Source organism: Medicago sativa, chromosome 4 (assembly GCF_051527215.1).
Source record: "Medicago sativa cultivar Bolivia chromosome 4, Bolivia_mono, whole genome shotgun sequence".
NCBI lineage: Eukaryota > Viridiplantae > Streptophyta > Magnoliopsida > Fabales > Fabaceae > Medicago > Medicago sativa.
The window spans coordinates 31,101,989-31,124,908 of record NC_140752.1 but is presented as its reverse complement, the minus strand read 5'-3'; the positions used below and the strand labels follow the sequence as shown (position 1 = coordinate 31,124,908).

At 33.3% G+C, this 22,920-nt stretch overlaps 1 protein-coding gene across 2 annotated transcripts; it reads left to right on the top strand.

Moving 5' to 3' along the window:
- Positions 1-16,479: 16,479 nt before the first annotated feature.
- LOC146927759 (Leucine-rich receptor-like protein kinase family protein) lies at positions 16,480-21,234 on the top strand. 2 transcript variants are annotated; one of them, XM_085700974.1, is made up of 3 exons: positions 16,480-16,582; positions 17,771-20,556; positions 20,668-21,234. In XM_085700974.1, the coding sequence occupies exons 2-3, from the start codon at positions 18,015-18,017 to the stop codon at positions 21,036-21,038; spliced, it is 2,913 nt and encodes a 970-aa protein (XP_085557100.1). In that variant the 5' UTR covers positions 16,480-16,582; positions 17,771-18,014; the 3' UTR covers positions 21,039-21,234. The 2 variants fall into 2 exon arrangements, with proteins under 2 accessions (XP_085557100.1, XP_085557101.1); XM_085700975.1 differs by having other exon boundaries at positions 17,680-20,556.
- The last annotated feature ends 1,686 nt before the right edge of the window (positions 21,235-22,920 follow it).

Here is a 22,920-nt window from a genome sequence, read left to right as displayed (position 1 = left end):
TTGTACTTATGACTCATCTCATGTTAGTAGTAGAATTTTAGATTAGTTGGAAACTTAGACTTGCCCGCGCATTCACTTTCAAATCACTCATCTGAAATAATTTTCAAAAGCCTTTTGTACTTGTGTCTTGTCCTGTTAAATTGTTTGATTTTCAATCTTTTGTTTGAGGACAAACAAAGAGTTAAGTTGGGGAGAGTTTGATAAGTGCCAAGAAGTGTTAATTTCATGTTATATTTCATGCACTTTTTGTTACTTGTTTTACAAGTTATTGAAGGAAAAGCCGAGAAATAAGTGTTAAATGCCTTATTACGCTTTATATATCTTACTCTATCCTTTTATGCAGGAATTAGCCTCAAGACACTGATCAAAGACCAAAAATCATGAAAAAGTACTGTTTGGGCAGAAGCTGATCCAGGAGGCATGCAACTCGCACTCAAACTCGCAACTGCGAGTGCCAATGCGAGCAGCTCGCATCTGCGAGCTCCCTTACTCGCAGATGCGAGTTAGGGCGGTTTGACCTCCTCATTTATGACGTGGCAGCATCTCATTGGACTAGAAGAATCACTCGCATCTGCGAGTGATGCTGCTCGCATCTGCGAGCTCAAGCAGAACAGAGGCTATTAAATGCCCACTTGCTATTCCTTGAGGTTATTATGTTGGGATCTTAGCTTGATATTTTCTTAGTTTCTCTCTTAGGTTTTAGCTTTAGATATTTTATAGAGAGAAGTAAGGTAGATCATATAGAGTGAGAGTGGTTTTGGAAGTTGGATTATTATTCCTTTGTTGAGACATCACAAGTGTAATGAATCCTTCCTTTTCAATCCATCCTTGCAAGGCTTCCATGATGATGTGTAGCTAAATACCCTTTGTTGGGATGAGAGGTACTTGATCCTTGCTAAACATGTAATCTTTTGATCTTGCAATATATGGTTCTAGCAATTTATATTCAATATTTTTGTTATTCTTGTGTTAATGCTTTCAATGAGATTCAAGATGCTTTGGACACAAAATCTTGAATCTAGAGTTAGAGTAGCAATATATCTTAGGTTAACTCACTTGACATCTTTGTTAATCTTGTGATAATCACCTTAATCAATAGTTAAATGCTTTCGGATACTTAATCAGGCTGGACACGGTCGATTAGGTTATTTGATCGACTTTGTTATCGTTTAAGGGATTTGGACACGAATGTTTAAACGATATCTTAGAGTTAATTATATCACTTTGGACACGAATGATAATTTAGAATTGATTGTGATAATGTTGTTTATAAAGCTAGAAATCGTATGGATCATTAGGTTACGTGTGAAGCTTGATTAAGGAACGCTACTCCTAACAAGTTTCAATCCTTATTTATCTCAACTTTTACTTTTTGCAAATTAGTTTAGCTAATCACATTTCAAACAAACAAGTACTCTTAATACTTTGAATGATAATTGATGTTAAACTGTCATTGATAACGCACTATTCCCTGTGGAGACGATACACAAATACTTATCTTGTTTGATGCTAAAAACAACTTCATCAATGCCAGAAAGGAAAAATTGTGAAATCATCTTTTAAAACAAAAGACATTGTTTCAACCTCCAGACCCTTAGAACTACTTCATATTGATTTATTTGGACCAGTCAGTACTGCATCCTTATATGGAAGTAAATATGGATTAGTCATTGTTGATGATTATAGCAGATGGACTTGGGTAAAATTCCTAAAGAGTAAAGATGTTGCTTGTGATGTATTCAGTAGTTTTTGCACTCAAATTCAATCTGAAAAGGAATCAAAGATTTTGAAAGTCAGAAGTGATCATGGTGTCGAGTTTGAAAATGAGCCATTTGAAGCTTTTTGTGAAAAACATGGAATTGTCCATGAATTCTCTTCTCCTAGAATTCCACAACAAAATGGGGTTGTAGAAAGAAAGAATAGAACTTTACAAGAAATGGCTAGAACCATGATCCATGAAAACAATTTAGCAAAACATTTTTGGGCAGAAGCAGTGAATACAACATGTTATGTCCAGAACAGGATCTATATCAGACCTATTTTGGAGAAAGCAGCATATGAACTCTTTAAAGGAAGAAAACCCAATATCTCCTACTTTCATCAATTTGGATGTACATGTTACATTCTAAATAACAAGCTCTACCTAAAGAAATTTGATGCCAAAGCCCAAAGAGGAATCTTTTTAGGCTACTCTGAAAGGACAAAGGCATAAAGAGTGTATAATTCAGAAACACTTTGTGTTGAAGAATCAATGCACGTTAAATTTGATGACAAAGAGTCTGGGAGTAAAACTCCAGAGCAAGATGAAATTTTTGCAGAGATACAGGTTCCTGAAGATACTCCAGAACCTGATCAGATAGCTGAATCTGAAGATAGTCCAAAAGCTGAACCCACATCAGAAGCTCAAGATGAAGCTGCTTCTAATGAAGCACAAGATGGCTCATATCAAGCAGATCCTCCCAGAAACACATTCAAGCACAAGTCTTCACATCCTGAGGAGCTAATCATTGGAAACAAAGATAGTTCTAGAAGAACAAGATCATACTTCAGACAAAAAGATACAATGATTGGACTGATATCAATGATTGAACCTACAATAGTTGATGAAGCACTTTCAGATGATGGATGGATCTTAGCTATGCAAGAAGAGCTGAATCAATTTCAAAGAAATGATGTGTGGGATCTGGTACCCAAACCTCAACATAAGAACATTATTGGAACAAAATGGGTATTCAGAAACAAGTTGAATGAGCAAGGAGAAGTAACAAGAAACAAAGCAAGACTTGTTGCACAAGGTTATAGTCAACAATAAGGTATTGATTACACTGAAACATTTGCTCCAGTTGCAAGATTGGAAGCAATCAGGTTACTTATTTCCTATGCAGTTAATCATGGCATAATATTATATCAAATGGATGTCAAGAGTGCATTTCTTAATGGTGTCATAGAAGAAGAAGTGTATGTCAAACAACCTCCTGGTTTTGAGGATCTTAAGCATCCTGATCATGTTTTTAAACTGAAGAAATCACTATATGGCTTGAAACAAGCTCCTAGAGCTTGGTATGATAGATTAAGTAATTTCTTAATCAAAAATGATTTTAAAAGAGGACAAGTTGACACAACACTCTTCAGAAGGACCCTTGGGAAAGATAATCTTGTTGTGCAAATTTATGTTGATGATATAATATTTGGTTCTACTAATGCATCTCTTTGCAAGGAATTTTCTAAGTTAATGCAGGATGAATTTGAAATGAGCATGATGGGAGAGTTGAAGTTCTTCCTGGGCATTCAAATCAATCAATGTAAAGATGGAGTCTATGTTCATCAAACAAAATACACAAAGGAGATTCTGAAGAAGTTTAAGCTTGAAGATTTTAAAGTGATGAATACTCCAATGCATCCAACATGCATTTTAAGCAAAGAAGATGAAGGAGAAAAAGTAGATCAGAAGCTGTACAGAGGTATGATTGGTTCTTTGTTATACCTCACTGCATCTAGGCTAGATATTTTATTTAGTGTCTGCTTATGTGCAAGATTCCAATCAGATCCTAGAGAATCTCATATGACTGCTGTCAAGAGAATCTTCAGGTATTTGAAGGGAACAACTAATCTTGGACTCCTTTATAGGAAATCCTTAGATTATAAGCCAGTTGGATTTTGTGATGCTGACTATGCTGGTGATAGGATTGAAAGAAAGTCAACCGGTGGCAACTGTCAATTTCTGGGTGATAATCTGATATCTTGGGCTAGCAAAAGACAAGCAACCATTGCTATGTCTACAGTTGAAGCAGAATACATCTCAGCTGCAAGTTGCTGTACACAACTACTTTGGATGAAACATCAGTTGGAAGACTATCAGATAATTGCTAACAGTATTTCCATTTATTGTGATAATACTGCTGTTATTTGTTTGTCTAAAAATCCAATTTTGCATTCAAGAGCTAAGCATATTGAAATCAAACACCATTTTATCAGAGACTATGTTCAAAAAAGAATTTTAGATATACAATTCATTGATACTGAGAATCAATGGGCTGATATATTTACTAAGCCTTTAACTATTGAAAGATTTGATTTTATAAAGAAAAATTTGAACAAGCATTTTGTGTCTGATTAAAGTTTGCTTGCTCCTGAATAGGATTTTAGGTTCTGAAGTTAGTTCAGAAGCTGTGGTCCATCAGAAGCTCTTTATTGAGGTTCTGAAGAAAATACGCTTTTGATGATGACGTCAGCATCTGAAGTCCAGAAGCTGGACTTTGTACTTCTGAATAGTAGAGTTAGTGGAAACGCTGGAAGTTACTTTTTGTAGTAACACTGGCCCACTAACTTGGCAGTTACTCTGAGAACTTCTGACGTGACCTATCTGTATTGGTGTATAACTTAAAAGGGTAATGATGATTTAAAAGCTTTGAAAGTACTTTCACGCGCCCCCAATGTCATTAATGCTATGTTTGTTTGTTTATTTTTCTAAATTGCAAACGTTTTTACTCTTAACACTTTGTCAATTCACGCACCACTCACCTCACAACAAATACTTCTTCTTTCAAACCTGTTCTTTGCGAAGTAAGCGCAATTCTCAACCCTAGAACCCTAAATCATCATCATCATCAAATGGCATCCTCAAGCTCGCAACAAGATGTTCCAGAATCTACATCCAACATGCAACAACAACAAGGTGCTTCAGAACCAGGGTTAGTCATCAAACCAAAAATCATGTCCATACCGGTTGAATCTCTAAATGTTCAAGTACAGAGCCCTGTGGACTTCACCTCTCTTGAGAGATACAAGGTGAACATGGAGGATTTCTTTAGACCTCAAAGACTATATGGTTACTTCAGTATGTTGAATGGACCAACATATGAGAATCTAGTAAAGGACTTTTGGTTGAGGGCTGAAGTCTTCGATTGGGAAGCTGCTAAGTTAAAAGAAAAATGGGCTGTAGAGAGAGATTCTAGTCTAAAAGGGAAGACTAGAAAAGAAATGGGTTTGGTACCATTTGAGGATATGGAGATAAGGTCAGTTATGATGGGTATTCCAGTAACCATCACTGAAAAAGTCATTTCCAGAGCGTGCAGGGTTTTTGCTAAAGGCTGATTTCGGTGGGATGTCAGCAAGGATGATGTTCTGTTGGAAAGTTACGTTAGATTGCTACTGAAGGGAAATCCTAAAGCTAAGACTGTGGAAATGGAGGATTGTCACAGGCTGTTCTTGAAGTTTTGCACTAATTGTTTCTTTCAAAGAGGAGGAGGGTCTGATCAACCTAATCAGGATCATCAACTGGCTTTATACTTCATGGCCACCTTTGAAAGGATAAACATTCCAAGATACCTCATGCATCATCTGTGCTGGGCTATCAAAGAAGGAATTAACAAGGGAAGAAAGCAAATACCTTGTGGAAGGCTTCTATCTTAAATCTTCCATCAAGGAGATCTGTTGGAGATCCTGAGGAAAATCAAACCTGCATCTGACAGCTGCTTCAAGGTAACAACTTCTGACAAGATCATAAACAGCAAAACTCTGTATGCTATGAGGATAATCAAGAATCTCCCTGTCAACGAAAATTGGATGGAAAAGACCACAGCTGAATCAGAACCAGCTAAGAATTTTCCTTCCATTCTACAAGAGAATAATCCTGAAATCTTGGCTGGTCTGGTAGCTGCTCACTCCAGAGAATCAGGAGCCAACGCTCATGTTGAAACTGTTCCTGATGCTCCTGATGGAACCAATGGAAAAAGGGCCAGAACCAGTTCTGAGTCTGAAGCTACTGGTGCAAAGGCCAAGAAACAGAAGGTTGCTAAGTCTGAAGCAACTAACAACGGTGCTCCTGATGATAAAGCTAAGAGAAGAAGAGGAAAAGGAGAAACCATAATCACCAAAGAGCATTTGGATAAAGCTCTTAAAGAGATAGAAGCAGAAGAGCACAAGCCCAAGAAGAAGAAGGAAACTGCATCTGGCCTGGAAATTGTTAAAGAAGATGTTCAGAAAGGTCTGAAGGAGATTCAAGGAACAGCAGAAGCTGGTGCTTCAGGATCTGTTCCTACAGCTGGTGCTCAAAAGTCTACCTCATAAGCTGACAACTCAGTTCAGGTAACACAGATTCCAGAAACCTCGATTCTTGTCTCACCCTCTTCATCTCAACCACCCTTAACTAACCAAATAGAAGACACTAAAGTTTTAGACAATCTGGTTAGTCACTGTTCTGGTGAACTACCAGAGTTTAACCCAAATTCAGAAAAAGCCTCTGAAACAGCTTCTGAAGCAGTTGCTTCAAAGAAAGTTGTTTTAGAAAGCCCCCAACACCAAGCACCTCAACCACAAAAGACTTCATCACCACAAAAACAACCACCCAACACACAAATTAACCCACAAATGGCCCCCTCAACAAGCTCTACCCAAACTGTTTCTGAACCTACTGTTTTTAAACAAACCACTTCTGAACCAGATGCTCTTGAACTTACCGTTTCTGAGCAAACAAACTTCATTCAACCCCCAGAAACTGAACAAACTCAACCCCCATCTCCCAATCAGATTCAAACACTTATTGTTTCTGACCACTCATCAACCTCATCTGACATTGAAATTCTAGACCAACCACCTATAAACATCTTGGAATCTGATTACCTTGACACTGAAATTCTCAAGATTACCTCTAACATGCAAACTCTAGTGCAACTGAGAAGAGTTCCTACTCTTTCTCTTGGCTATGAGGCCAAATGGACATCATTGAAGAACAGAGCTTCTGAGTTAATAGATGATGTGAGCGAGAAGTGTGTCAGGATTCAAGCTGTTGCAGTAAGAAGACTGTTGATGAATCTGCAACAACATGAGCAAACTAGAGGTTCAGTTCTTTACCTAGCTAATGAGCCTTTCTATCCAGAATCAGAGTACATATCAAGAGAAGCAAAGGTATTCAAGAGGCTTAAGAAGAAACTGGCAGAATCAAAGGTTAAGGAAGATTTTCTTCTTCAGAGGCAGCAAGCACTTGAAGATTTTGTGAGGCAACAAGCAGAGCTACTGAAGAAACAGTCTGAAGAAATTGCTCTCATGAAAGCAATGATGTAACAACCTAACCATTAGATGCACACCTTAGTGTTTATTTTGTTATGTTTTATGCTTCTGAATGTTTATAGAATCTGAACTGTTTTGCTTCTGAACTTTATCATCTCTTATTCTAAGTTTGCTCTGATCTATATCATTGAATTTCATGACATGATTTGCTTTGATCTAAATTAGTGTTCTGCTCTGATACTTTTTGCTCTGATTATTTTATTATAGTCTATACTCTCTCCATGTTTGAGTTTTTCTCACTATCTTTTTGTCTTTAGTGCGTATTTTTTTCTTTTTGCTAATGACAAAAGGGGGAGTATATGTGATAGTATTTAAAGGCGATGAGCCCCATTAATAGTATTTGAAAATTATTTTGAAAAACTTCTATCATTTTTACCTGAAAGGTATAAGCTTTGAACGAAAGAAGGAGTATCAAATTTCAAATAAAATTAAGTAAACCATTCTTCTTATCTATAATCTACTTCTTTCCATTTTGAAATATTTTTGTGCGTTAAAAGAATTTAATTAACTTGGATAGAACTTAGGGGGAGCTTACAAACCTCACCTTAAAGACTATCAGACTCAGGGGGAGTCAGAGCTTACAAACCTCAGATTCTGAGCTTACAAACCTCAGAACCCTAAAGTCAACTCGTTAATTAAAATAACAACAATTGATCAAGTTTTAAATACTATTGTTTGTCATCATCAAAAAGGGGGAGAATGTTGGAACAAAATGTGTTTAACAATGAACCTTAAAGAGTTTTGATGATAACAAGGTATTAAAAATTGTCAATTGGACTAGCTAATATTTGTTCAACTGTACAAGACCATAGTTAAATTTTTACATCACATAAAGGTTCTGAAGAACAAATGAGAGCTAAGGAATCAACTAAAGGAAGCTTAAAGCATCTGAAGAGAAGTGTTCCTGAAGTCAAAAGTGTTCCTGAAGACAAAGCGCTCCTGAAGATGGATGACGTCATCAGAAGCTGAAGTTCATCAGAAGCAAGTTCAGAAGCAACCTCATCAGAAGCTGAAAATCACCACAAGCTGAAGATTCAAGAATTAAGATTTCTAAGGCTGTCCTTTGAATTCGAAAGCAATACAGAAGACTAGTGGAACTTTGCAACGGTCATTTTGGCGAAGATTTGAAAGCATTGGAAGCTTATCTTCAAAGAGCGTTGACATTGTACTATGTACGAACTGTACAACCACCTTCTCCACTACTCTGTTTTGTGTCCACGCTACAAGACAAGAAAACAGCTCCAGAATAACAGCTATGCCTGCAAAGATGTTCCTTCGCATTAGGAATGAATTTCAAATTGGTTCTTCATAGGACAATAACCATATCAGGCAAAAGATCATTGGTGATTGATCAAGCTTCAACAACGACTCTTTTGATGTGTTGGCAATTTCACAACGTCTCTTTCACATCTCTATATAAAGGAGTGAAGACTTAGAGATTTGGTAATGCTGAACGAAAGACTCTCAACATTTTTACAAGTGCCAAACCTCTGCTGAAATTGTTCTGCATTCACTTAGAATTTCTGTTTCTCAAGTCATATCCTAGAAATTCTTAAGTCTTAGAGTCTTATCTGATTTGTATTGTGAGCACCTTTGATTGTATATCAAGTGTTCAACCTCAAACATTTTTCTCTGTAATCTTGTTTGTTTAGAAGTCTCTTGCAGTTGTGCTTGAGCATAGAAGTCTCTTGATTGTGTTCTTGAGCATAGGAAGACTCTTGCAAAGTGTGCTTGAGCAAAGGAAGTCTCTTGTTGTGTGCTTGAGCAATTGTAATCAGATATTACATTTTAGTGAACTCTCCTTGGAAGTGCAAGGGGGACATAACTACTTCCGGTTTGTGGAAGGAACCTGTATAATTGCTTTGTGTCTTTCTTCTTTTCTCTCTCTGTTTTTATCCGCTGCATTCAGATTCTGATTATCACTTCAGAAGCTGTCTCACTTAGCTTCTGATCAGTGTGTTTCGGTTTTAGGGGAAATGAAGAATTTTTCAAAACACAATTCAACTCCCCCTTCTTGTGTTTTTCTCACCTTCAGATTTCATTATATCAGGTATGGACAGAAGCAAGGTAGCTTCAATGATTTATAGCATATATATAAGAACAATGGTAAAGGGATTGGTTTTTCAGAAGGAAACCCTAATGAAATCACTCTTAAATCATGTTGCGAATGCATTAAGGAAGGTTTGAAAACTTATTTTGCGCCTGAAGGTGTTGAGTCTGAAATTGTAATCTAGTCAGAACCTGAAGCTTCTAGCTTTAAGACTGTGAATGTTTCAAAGTCAAAGAACTTTAAGTCTAAGGTTATGACTAACTCTGAAACTAAGACTCCAAAGATTCAGATTCTGAAGAGACCTGAACCTAAATCTCAGGTTCTGAAGAACTCAGAGTCTGAAGTATTAAAGCCTAAGCTTCATAGGAGGAAAACAATTGTTCCTTCATGGGATTCAAAACCAAAAGATGCTAAATCTAAAGTCTTGAACATAAGCCACTTAACTTCAAGCACAAGGCACAAAATAAGAAGAGTAAAACTTTTAGTACTAACCCTAAAGGAACTATAAAGATATGGGTACCTAAGTCTGAAATTCTTGATGCTGCAGATATGTCTAAGAGGAATGGAAAGTCAAAAGTCATGGTACCTGGACAATGGCTGCTCACAACACATGACAGGAGAAAGGTCTATGTTCCTAATCCTAACTATTGGTATGATAGTGGTTATGATGTTATGTTTGATAAGAGCAACTGCACAGTAATCAACAAAGATGATAAGTCCATAGTGTTTAAGGGAAAGAGAAGAAACAATGTGTATAAAATTAATTTCTCAGAACTGGCTGATCAGAAGGTAGTATTTCTTCTATCAGTGAATGATAAGAAATGGTTGTGGCACAGAAGGTTGGGACATGCTAACTTGAGATGCCAACACAAATGGAACATTTTTGTAGCATTTTTTTGTTAAAGTAGGCACATGGGCATCCATATTTATCTTTTTCATCCACAAACCAAACACATTTGAACAATACATATTTTTTATGACCATAATAAGCTAACTCTATGATATCTTTTATCGCCCCATATTAAGTCACACAAATCTTTTTGAGATTTTTATCCTTTGCATTTCTAAGAACTTGAGTCATTGATTATAATGTCACACTACTATTGTGTTTTAAGCCTTGCCTCACATTTTGTTGTATGAAATATGTATCCATTAATAATATAACCATAATACCTTCTAACAATATCATTGGGTCCCCAAAACAACACCTTCAACCATTCAGTTACTTCCTCATCCATGCTACATGTTTCAAACTAATGAATAAAATCTTTTGTTTGATTGTTAGCTCATCTGTGTGTCTATAACATTAGACAAATATCTTGAACAAAATGTTAGCAATTATTTAAGGGTTAATACATTTTTACCCCACTGTAATATAGGCGAGTTCTGGTTTTCACCCCTGTAAAAAAGATTCTTTCGATTCCAACCCTGTAATATGAAGATTCTTTCGAAAACAACCCTGATCCCATCTGACACACTATTCATGCTGATGTGGCATGCTGACTGTGCATTTCTGATGACGTGGCACGCTGACTGTATAATTATTTTTATTTTTTAAGGCACGATGACGTGGCATTTCTTATTTTTTTAATAAAAAAATATATTTTTTAATTAAAAAAAAAATTTTAAAAATATTTTTTTTAAAAAAAAAATAAAAAAACGAAAAAAATTCTGAAAAAATAAAAAAATACCAAAAAAATTGGAAAAATTAATAAAAATGAAAAAAAAAATCTAGAAAATTTTAAAAATAAAAAATAAAATAAAAAAAATGAAAACATTCGGGAAAAAATTAATAAATTTCGAAAAATTCATCAATATAACATGATTTATATACCGGTGTCAATTAATATACATTGTATCCTGTTATTCGGACATGATTTTTATAAATATGATTAATCTTCTAATTTTTGAAAATGATAAATCTTGAAATTTTTGAAAAAAGATTAATCAGCTCTTTGGGACTGGTTGTTTCTTTTCAAAAATGTCCTCAATTTTCAATACAAATAAAACATGTAACACATCGTAAATATTAAAAAAAATTCCAGATTGTTTTTATCCTCAATTTTTAAATATTAGAAAATATTCTCAAATTTGAAAATATCTGAATTTTCCTAAATTTTTAAATAAATTTGTACACAGATTTTTAAAAATAAAAATATTTTCCAGATTTTTTTTTTGTTGAGAAAATATAAATTTGTACACAGATTTTTAAAAATAAAAATATTTTCCCAAAGAGCTGATTAATCTTTTTTCAAAAATTTCAAGATTGATCATTTTCAAAAATTTGAAGATTAATCATATTTTTAAAAATCATGTCCGAATAATAGGATACAATGTATATTGATTGACACCGGTATATAAATCATGTTATACGGTTGAATGACAAGTACTTTCCGAAAAAAAAAAGAACGTATAAAGTTTTTTTTTAACAAAGAACGTATAAAGTGTTAAAGAACGTATAAAGTTTTGTTAAATATAGTATTCAGCATCTAATTATTTAAGCTCGTCGAAAAAAATCATTTAATATGATGTTATTTTTTAATTTTTAATTATTTTCAATTGGATTCGAAAAAGAATTATAATTTTTTTTAATTCTGAAAAATTTTCTGAAATTAAACTAAAAATATTTGAAGTTAAAATTTTCCAGAATTTTTTTTAATTTTTTTTTAATTTTCCAGAATCTTTTAAATTCAATTTTAATTAATTTTCCAGAATTTTTTTTAAATTTTTTAAATTTTCCAGATTTAATTTTTTTTTTAAAATTTTCCGGATTTTTGTTTTCACTTTTATTAATTTTTTAAAAAAATTTTCGGTATTTTTTAAGATTTTTTTTGAGTTTTTTATAATTTTTTTTTAAAAAAAATGCCACGTGTACCCTATAAAAAAATAAAAATAATTATACAGTCAGCGCGCCACGTCATCAAAAAAGGTGAGTCAGCGTGCCACGTCATTGCCATGTCAGCAGGGGAGTGTGTCAAATGGTATCAGGGGTGTTTTTGAAAGAATCTTCATATTTCAAGGTTGGAATCGAAAGAATCTTTTTTACAGGGGGGAAAACCAGAACTCGCCTATATTACAGGGGGGTAAAAATGTATTAACCCATTATTTAACCAAGTTTGCTTCAGCGATAGAACCCTCTGAATGCCTCCTATTACGAACAAAAGATTTTAAATCACCCAAATATCTCTCCATATAATACATCCATCGAAACGAAACTAACCCACCCAATCTAACTTCGTTTGCAAGGTGAATTCGTAAGAGAACCATTATGTCAAAGAAACTTGGAGGGAAGATACGTTTGAATTGACAAAGTGTTTCAACAATTTCTACTTCCAAGTGATCCAAAGTTTTCACATCTATAACCTTTTGACATAAACACCTGAAAAATGAACAAAGTTTAAGCAAATGAATAACAACTTGATTATGGCATATCCCTTTTATTTTTAGTTGCAACAAGTAATACAATATAATATGAGCATCATGACTCTTGTACATAGAAACTTTTCCTTTATTAACTTGAACATGTCGATAAATATGAGAAGCAAGGCCATCAGGAAGTTTTATTGTCTTTAAAACACCACAAAAAACAGATTTCTCATGCTTTGTTAGGGAGAAACATGCTTTAGGGATTTGAGTTTTCTTACCATCACTCGTTGCTTTTAAGTGGATTTTTTTTTTCTCTAATTCCCATGTGTTGTAATATGTAGTCCCCTTAGTAGGCATATGCCTGCACTATGTTTTGAATTTTTTTTTTTTAAGTGGTATAATATACTAATGTTAATATTTTGACTAACATGTTACACTCATCACACAATGTAAATTAAACTCTACAAATTGCTTATCCAACATAAAATGTATGTTCAAAGAAAGAAAAAAAGGTTAAATAATTGGTTAATTGTTTAATAATATGTGATTGCATTATTATTATACATCACAAACATTTTTTTTTTGCCATGTTACAAGAGTCTAGTTCCTTATGCTATACTCCACTAATGTTGCTATAGAGAGTGGTATAAATGAGAAAACCATTTAATATTCCAAAATACGATTAATCATAGAAAACAATTATGATGTATTATATGCTTTTAAAAATATAATTGTGTATATATAGTGCCCCCACTATTAAAATTCCTGGATTCGTCCTTGTATACTGACCATCAAACGGACAATCAGGTCAATCTAAGTGGGTTTTACTCAACACAAGTGTATAAGATATAGTTGATTTTGGATATTTAATTACTTAAGTATGCTTACTATTATTATTATTTTTTACCAAAATATGTTTTTTCATAAACAAATTAATTAATATGAACAAAAACGTAGGAAGATATCGGATATCTTCGAATATTTTTTTTTTATAAAAATGATTCTTATAGATCAAAGTTCACACGTGGAGTTATCAAAACCAAAAGAAAAAAGTTCACATGGAGCTATTACTGGTTATATTTGTGGCACAGGCACTGTTCTAGTAGCTAGTACCACTGATGGAGTAATATAGGAATTATTCCTCAAAAAGGGGTATCATTTCATGCAGTGAAATGAAAAAGGAAGGAAAAACAAAGGAAAAGTCATTGATGGGAAAATTAGTGGCTAGTGAATTTGACAGTACTTCTTTATATGTGGTCCATTCACTAACGAGGTAAAGAGAAAATGTGGAACAAGTTTATTATTTTTATTTTTATTTTTTTTAGAGAAAAAAATGTGTGAACAAGTTCATAGAATGTGTCTCTCTTCTCTCAAAAAAAAAGTTCATAGAATTTGGAATATATGTCACATTCTAATCTTAATCTCTATAACAACTTTGATAGGTATAGGACTCGAAACAAACAAACTTCAATCACTTGGCTGTAAACTCCCTATAGTTGGCATTGGCAAAGGCATATTGATTTTTTTGCTGACCTTAAGCAATCATTCTAACTTTTCCCTACATATTTTACCAACATATTTTACTCTCTAACTCACCAATTTAATTCATAAAATTCTTGAAGTTTAGTTCACCTTTAAAATTAATGAAATTTTAACTAATTTGGTTTTAAAAAAATAACTGAATGATCAAGTTAACTCTTAAAATTATAGCTAGCTTAGGCTCTTGAATTTGTAGGGTTAGTTAATTTAGTTTCTAAAATTGAGGAACATTTAATTTTGAAATATCTATGAAATAAAAAATTCTAAATGAAAATCAATCAGTTTATTTCTTGAAATTGTTCCAAAGAATTTATGAGTTCGGAAATTTTTAATTTCAAGGTTATTTTAAAATTTCAATAATTTTAAAAAATAAATAAATTGACTGCCCTACCATTTCAAGATTCTAGCTATATAATTTTAAGAGCCTATCCAATGAGACTTACGAAGACTTTGCAGATGAATGGACCAAAGCTAAATCCCCACAAAATACACTTTTGGTCTCGAACAAAATATCTGCAGTGGTGAGAATATCTGATAGTTTCATTTATAGACCAAAGACACCAAATACACTACAATAGGTTTAACCAATACAAAAAATGAAATTAAAAAGGGTATCAAGGAATTTAGGACCTTTGCCCTTGAACATATAGGACATCCTTACGTATGTCAAGGAATTTAAAAAAGTTTTTGTAGTAATTAAATTTATTAACATTTCATATAGTTTTATAGGTGAACCATTTAGAATAGAGAAATAGCTCTTAAAAAAAAAAAAAAAACAGAGAGAGAATTAGTTCGTGTTTAACATATATTGTAGAAAAAAGATGTAATATTGTACCAAAAAAAAAAGATGTAATATAATTTGAAATATTTTGCTAAGAAACAGTTAATTGAGTTTAAAATTTGTAATGAATCCTATGAAGTGGGACAGAAAAATCAAAGGAGTTTTTATATTTAACGATGAAGGTAACACTATTATATTAGAAGTAAGTAAAAAAATTATATAAATTTTTGTGTGAAACGGACATCCTCTCTAATATCATCAATTGATTGTAAAATTCTCCCACAAAATATTTAACACCAACTGTATTTTCATATAATTTTTGTATAAATAATATTAATTTTTTTACAAATTGAATAAATAATATAAAATGAAACTATTTTCCAAATCGCCCATCACGAAATGTTTTTTTTTTATCAAAGGGAAAACAATAAAAAAAAAAACTAAGCAAATCTCTGTCTAAATACCCCAGAGGTATCTGCCAGCAGAGTGATACTTAGCTGAGGAGGAGGAGACATCCACGTGTTTAAGGAATCAACATTTTTAGCACCAAACTTTGCCTAGAGTCCGATTCCATGATGATAGATTGATACCCAAGGTCCCACGCGATTTGAAGTCCTTTCCAAATAGCTGAAAGTACAGCTAGTAAATTAGAAGCTCTACCACAAGAACCAGAAAATCCTTGAATCCAAATTCCCATATCGTTTCTGAAGAGACTTCCAAAACCGGCATTACCGGGATTTCCAAAAGAAGAACCGTCTACATTGATCTTAATATAACCTTCAGGAGGGAGATTCCAAGGAACCTGATGGAGCGTCAAGGATAAGATATTTGGAATTCTGTCAACAGCATAATAAGAGCGTGAACCATAGAGGGGCATTACCACTAGTAAGCATCATGTGGTCCATCAGGTTCCTAGTAAGCATCATAATTCCAAAAATTATTATGCTGTTCACGCTCTATGGTACCGTACCAAGAGCATGAACCATAGAGGCATGATAAGATATTATGCTGTTGACAGAATTCCAAATATCTTTTTGCACATTTTGGAAAATCTGTTCATTTCTATTTCTCCAAATTTCAAAACAAGCTACTATGAACTTAGTACGTGCCTCCATTGTAGCATGATATTTAAACCAAAGCTGAAAAGCCCTTCACGAAATGTTGTTCCATAAAAATAAGAAAGCTATTAAAAAAAACTTCGAATGTGATAAAAATAGTTACATAATATTTACTTGTATTTTAGACCACTAAATATATTTTTTTTTTAAAAATGCACTAAATATAATTATTTTGTTGTCTAGCTGCCCGACACTAAATATCTCTCTCTCTCTCTCTTGTATATGGACACTTCTTTCCCACGCACTAATTACTATCAAATTTGTCTTTCTAAGTTTTATAACTTTGGTGACTCATTTTTTTTTTTTTTTTAAGGATAACTTTGGTGACTCATCTTCTTAATTATGTGTCCTTTTAGAAACTTCCAACTCATATATTTCCATCACAATACAATGTGTATAGCACTGTACGGTATGGCCACTCCTTAGATTAATTGCACCAATAATTCCATTTAGTTTCACACCTTTTGATTGGTTACAGTACATTTCACTATATTCCCATCACAATCCAATAATTTTATTTCTCTTATAAAAAACCATCCATTGGCTATTCTCAATTCATTCATAAACTTCATTCATAATATTCTTAGTTATCTACCAAAAAAATTCTTAGTTGGAAGAAAAGAAGGAAGAGACACTTCATACATATCTACTGAAAATCAGGTTAGATAATCACACTCAAATCTTATATCATATTTTAGTTCTTACTATTGAAATTTGTATTTACTATTTCTTAATGAAAATTGTTCCCATTCCAACATTTTTTCCACTTGTTTTTCTATGTATCCTTGTTCTCAATATTGAAAACAAAATAAAAGAGAAAAATTAGAATATGGAAAGAGATCTGAAGAGTGTTCTCCAGGCTAAGGCTTGAAGCTTTAACATTTTTTAATTATATTATTATTGCATTTTTTATAAGTTAAGAGTATTTTTTTGAGAGGTGATAAGTTAAGAGTATTAACATGCACATACTCATAATAATATAATCTTATTATTACTCCCTCCGTTTCAAAATGAGTGTCGCTTTAGCAAAAAAAAATTGTTTCAAAATGAATGTCACTTTCAGTTTCCAATGCAATAATAATTTTTTCTTTTCAATTATACCCTCCAATTAATACTCTGCACACTACTTCCAAAGTATTACTTTTAAAACTAACCAATAGTTAATAAGGATAATTTGGTAAAATAACCATTCTCTTTCTTTTAATCATTGCATTTCTTAATATGTGTGTAAACACCTAAAACGACACTCATTTTAAAACGGAGGGAGTATTTTATTATTATTATTATAATTATTTGAACTGTAAAGAACTCTCCAAAATAATTGGCATCATTCTAAATTTTCAATGTCCATGGTTATTATAATAGTTGAATCAGTAACTCATGATTAAAAAGGCCCTAAGAGGAAAAACTCATGATTAAAAAGAATTCTAAATTTATTTAATCATAGTCATAATTATTTATTATTATTATTTGTGCCTTGCATTTAGAGCAAATTTGATTGAAAACTGTTGTGTGCAAAAGATGTGAAATGAGTGACTTCAAAGCATTATATATCTATCTATCTCTTTCTTCAATTCTTTGATTAGAATTATAGTAATTACAGTGCAATCATTATTAACACACACTAACAAAATTGACACTTCAACGTCACCTTTCTCTTTTGTCTCACTTCACACTGTTTTTGTTTTTTTTATTTGCATTATTTATTAATAATGTTATGTTTTATTTGTATTTTAATACCAGTGCATGTTTTCTAGGATTGTGACCTTTTTACCTTCAATTATGCTTCATTGATCATCAAACTTCAAATTTCATCCATATCCACTCAACCTAGTAGCTTTGTTTCAGGACCACGGCGCGGCCACAATTGACGCCACATCAGCCTCATTACATCAACTTCATCTGACCACGATTCTCTACAATATCAAAGATCATGGCGTGACCACGTTTTCAAACCTTGTTGACAACTTTCTTTTTTGGATTTTGTCTGCATCGGCTGCATTTGACCGCGATTCTCTACAATATCAAACATCCTGACACGGCCACATTCTTCAAATCTTGTTAACAATTTTGTCCTTTGAACTTAGTCTCAATGGCTAAGACTTCCAATTTCTTTCATTTTTTCTACTTCATTGCAATTTTGTTACTCACATCACCCTATATTTTCCCTCCATGTATGTCCCTAACAAATGAAACACAAGCCCTTCTTGATTTCAAGAACCATTTGAATGACTCATTGAACACTCTAGCTTCATGGAATGAATCAAACTCACCATGCAACTTTCTTGGAATTACATGTGATCCAAGAAATTTGAAAGTTAGAGAAATCTCATTGGATGGTGACTCCCTATCCGGCGAAATTTTTCCATCAATCACAATTCTTCATAGCCTAGAAGTTCTTTCATTACCATCCAATTCCATTTCCGGAAAAATTCCATCAGAAGTAACAAAATTTATAAACCTCAGAGTCTTGAATCTATCAGGAAATGAACTTATTGGAGCAATTCCAGATTTGTCCGGTTTGAAAAATCTTCGAGTTCTTGATCTTTCAGCCAACTACTTTTCCGGTAGTTTCCCTGGCTGGATAGGGAACCTTACCGGACTAGTTTCGCTTGGTCTCGGAGAAAATCTTTACACTGAGAGTGTGATACCAGAGAGTCTTGGAGATTTGAAGAATTTGACTTGGCTTTATCTTGGTGGTTCTCATTTGAAAGGAGAGATTCCAGAATCAATATATGAAATGGAAGCATTGGAGACTTTGGATTTGTCAAGAAACAAGTTATTTGGCAAAATCTCTAGATCGATTTCGAAGTTGAAATATGTTTCCAAAATCGAGTTGTTTTCGAACAATTTGACGGGCGAAATACCAGAAGAACTTGCAGATTTAACCAATTTGCAAGAGATTGATCTTTCTGCAAACAAATTTTTTGGTAAGTTGCCGAAGCAGATTGGTGAAATGAAGAATTTGGTTGTTTTTCAGCTCTATGATAACAGCTTTTCTGGTCAAATTCCTGCTGGATTTGGTAACATGGAAAATCTCACAGGTTTTTCGGTTTACAGAAACGATTTCAACGGTACAATTCCGGAGAATTTTGGCCGATTTTCTCCGCTGAAAAGTATCGACATATCAGAGAATCAATTCTCAGGTTTTTTCCCAAAGTACTTATGTGAGAAAAGAAAGTTGACACTTTTGCTTGCATTGCAAAACAATTTCTCTGGAAATTTTTCTGAGTCTTATGCTTCATGCAAGTCACTAGAAAGATTAAGGATCAGTAACAATTCTTTGTCGGGAATAATTCCGAAAGGTGTTTGGTCACTTCCTTATGCAAAGATAATTGATTTAGGTTTTAATAATTTCAGTGGTGAAGTATCTTCAGAAATTGGTTATTCAACAAATTTAAGTGAAATTGTTTTGATGAATAACAAGTTTTCAGGTAAAGTTCCTTCAGAAATCGGAAAATTGGCGAATTTGGAGAAACTTTACTTGAGTAACAACAATTTCTCAGGTGAAATTCCACATGAAATTGGATTATTAAAACAGTTATCTACTTTGCATTTGGAAGAGAATTCATTAACCGGTTTAATACCGAAAGAATTTGGTCATTGTTCGAGGTTGGTGGATTTGAATCTTGCTTTGAATTCTCTATCAGGAAATATTCCGAACTCGGTTTCGCTAATGAGTTCATTGAATTCTTTGAATTTATCAAGAAACAGATTAACAGGTACAATTCCTGATAATTTGGAGAAAATGAAACTAAGTTCAGTGGATTTTTCTGAGAATTCTCTTTCTGGTGGAATTCCTTTTGGGATTTTGATTATTGGTGGAGAGAAGGCTTTTGTTGGAAACAAAGAACTTTGTGTTGAGCAAATTCCACAAACTTCAATGAAAACTGCTTTGAAGATTTGTGATAAAGATCATGGTCATAGAAGAGGGATTTTTGCTTATAAATATTTGTTGCTCTTTTTCATTGCTGTCATCTTCGCTGCCGTGATTGTGATCCATAGATGCAATAAGAATCGAAAAGAAAAAAATTTACAAAAAGGCGAAATGGAAGCAAGTCAAAAATGGAAACAAGCATCTTTTCACCAAGTGGATATCGATGCAGATGAAGTACGTCATTTGGATGAAGATAATTTAATCGGCTACGGTGGCACCGGAAAGGTTTATCGAGTCAAGTTGAAGAAAACCGGCATAGTGGTGGCCGTAAAGCAACTAGAGAAAGGTTATGGTGTGAATATTTTAGCTGCTGAGATGGAGATTTTAGCGAAAATTAGGCATAAAAATATTCTTAAACTTTATGCTTGTTTTCTTAAAGGAGGATCCAATCTTTTGGTTTTTGAGTATATGCCAAATGGAAATCTTTTCCAAGCTCTTCATAGAGAGGTAGAAGATGAGATGGTTACATTTGATTGGAAGCAAAGGTATAAAATTGCTTTGGGAAGTGCAAAAGGAATTTGCTATTTGCACCATGATTGTTCTCCACGTGTTATTCATAGGGATATCAAATCAAGCAACATTTTGCTTGATGCAAATTATGAAGCAAAAATTGCTGATTTTGGTGTTGCAAGATTTGCTGAAAAATCTCAGATAGGTTATAGTGTTTTTGCTGGCACACATGGCTATATTGCTCCAGGTATGTTTTGAATTTTAATAATGCATTTTGTATGAAATTTTATGCTTTTATGCATATTTAAATAGGTAATAGAACATGGTTAATTTATATAATTTTTTGTCTTCTATGCAGAACTAGCTTATACAACGGAAATAACCGAAAAGACCGATGTATACAGCTTCGGAGTGGTGCTATTAGAGTTGGTATCTGGAAGAGAACCTATTGAAGAAGAATATGGAGAAGCAAAAGACATTGTTCATTGGGTTATGAGTAATCTCAACAATCGCGAAAGTGTACTCAACATTCTTGATGGTAGAGTTGCATCAACACATTGTGTTGAAGATATGATTAAAGTGTTGAAGATTGGTATTAAGTGTACTAATAAGCTTCCAACTTTGCGTCCAACTATGAGGGATGTTGTTAAGATGCTTGTTCATTCTGAACCTTCCAAGAAGAAATCGAAGCCATGTAGTTTTGAGAAAAATGCAGGCTCTTTTCGCTAGTGGTTTTGTTTTCTTTTCAAAAGCTATAATGTAAATTTTTGCAAGTTTTTTTTTCTTCAATTTAAGAGCACTTTTGTTTACTAGTTGAGATTTGTATGATATATATAATAATTATGTTTTTGAGAAGTGTTACAAATGTATGATATGTGTATCATATTTTCAAATTGGAAAAGGTGAACCTGAGTTTTCAAGGGAATGTTGCATTCATGTTGTCAAATAATCTTTGTTCAATAGATAATGGTTCTTTTTTTTTTTTTTAAGATCAATTTAGTTTTTCTATCTTATCATGGTAAGATCACTCATTATTAAGGAAAAAATCATATTTATTTATGTGTTTGTTTGTAATGATATTGTATCTTTTACTTTAAAGTTGAATGAAGATTAGTGAAGAATGAAAATCTTTCAAATAGGAATGACTTTTCTGAGTTGATTGTTATTTGAAGAATTAGCAAACACAATTATTTTATGTATTTCTTTGTGCATCTCCAATGATGGTTTTATAGTGTGTGTTTTTTCAATATCTTAAATAAGATACTATCGCATAGAGGTGAGTTTATAATTTGAATTACTTCCATAAGATTTTTATTTTAGATTGGACAGCCAATACTCAAATAAAGGTCCGCTAGCCCAATACAAGGACGCTGCCTTCGCCCACGTAGGACACACTCCCTTCCTTATCTTCCGAAACCATCAATCCCGAACCTTGAAGCCAGATATTCGGCTAGAATATTCGGATTCGGGATATATACACGTTTCTCCCTATCTTGGGTGACGTAGGGAGTAAGTCACGTAACAAGAGGTTCAAAAAGACTATAAATAATTTCCTTGGGGTCATTCCCAATACATGACCTAATCAGATACTAAACCCTAGTTTCAGTATTGTACTCACTGTAAATACATTTGACGCCCATCATAGGACTAAGAACGAGATCTTTCACATATACTCGACCGTTTTGAAGGCGCTCAACTATTATATCATACAAATGAAGGAAAAAATATTGTTATGGTATATTGGAGGCCACTTGATAATTGCTTAAGGTTGAGTCCAAATAAAAAGTTATTGAAGATTGTTGCTTAGGGATTGCTCAAAAATCCAACCATTGCTAAGAATACTGGGGCCCACTTGGTAGTGGCCATGCAATCCAAAATAGGTTTCTTAGAATCTTGTCATTATATATAGATGCTATTTTATATAATTTGTTTGCACTCAATAGCCATATAACTTTGCTTGGTGAGTCTCTCACTGGATTAGTTCCCTTGTGAACTTATAGCACTTTTACATCACTCTTATCCATAAGAATTTTGCACTTGTTTTAGAACTTCATTTTTATTCTTCTAGAAACAAATGTAGTCAAGTCTAAAAAAGTTGGATTAACCTTTTACCAAAGCACTACATGCATAAGCATAAATGACAGCATTTTGTTTGCACTTTCCTTTTGATTTTACTATTAAATTGTTGAACAATGAAAGCAAACAAAGGAGAAAAATTAAATTTAAATTTGATGTCTTGCTTGCTACAAAGCCCAATTTTAATAGTCTCCAAATCACTAAATATTCCAATGCTTAGTAATGCAAACTCATATGCTTTCTATAGGAAAAAACGTCCACTACCCTCCAATATGAGACTTGGTATATATATATATATATATGGGGTTTGCTAGAACACACCCACTAGTTTTTATGTGGGAGTGTTTTAGCAAAGCTACACCTTAGGGTGTAATTAACCACTTTTTAGTTATTTACTTGCTAAAACACTCCCACATAAAAACTAGTGGGTGTGTTCTAGCAAATGCCTATAGGATTTGCTAGAACACACCCACTTGTTTTTGTTAGAAGGTGTGTTATAGCAACATACACCTTAGGGTGTATTTAACCACTTTTT

Coding starts and splice junctions, on each gene's coding strand:
- LOC146927759 (XM_085700974.1), top strand. CDS start 18,015: ATGGCTAAGACTTCCAATTTCTTTCATTTTTTCTACTTCATTGCAATT. Junction 20,557..20,667: donor ACATGGCTATATTGCTCCAG/GTATGTTTTGAA, acceptor TCTTCTATGCAG/AACTAGCTTATACAACGGAA.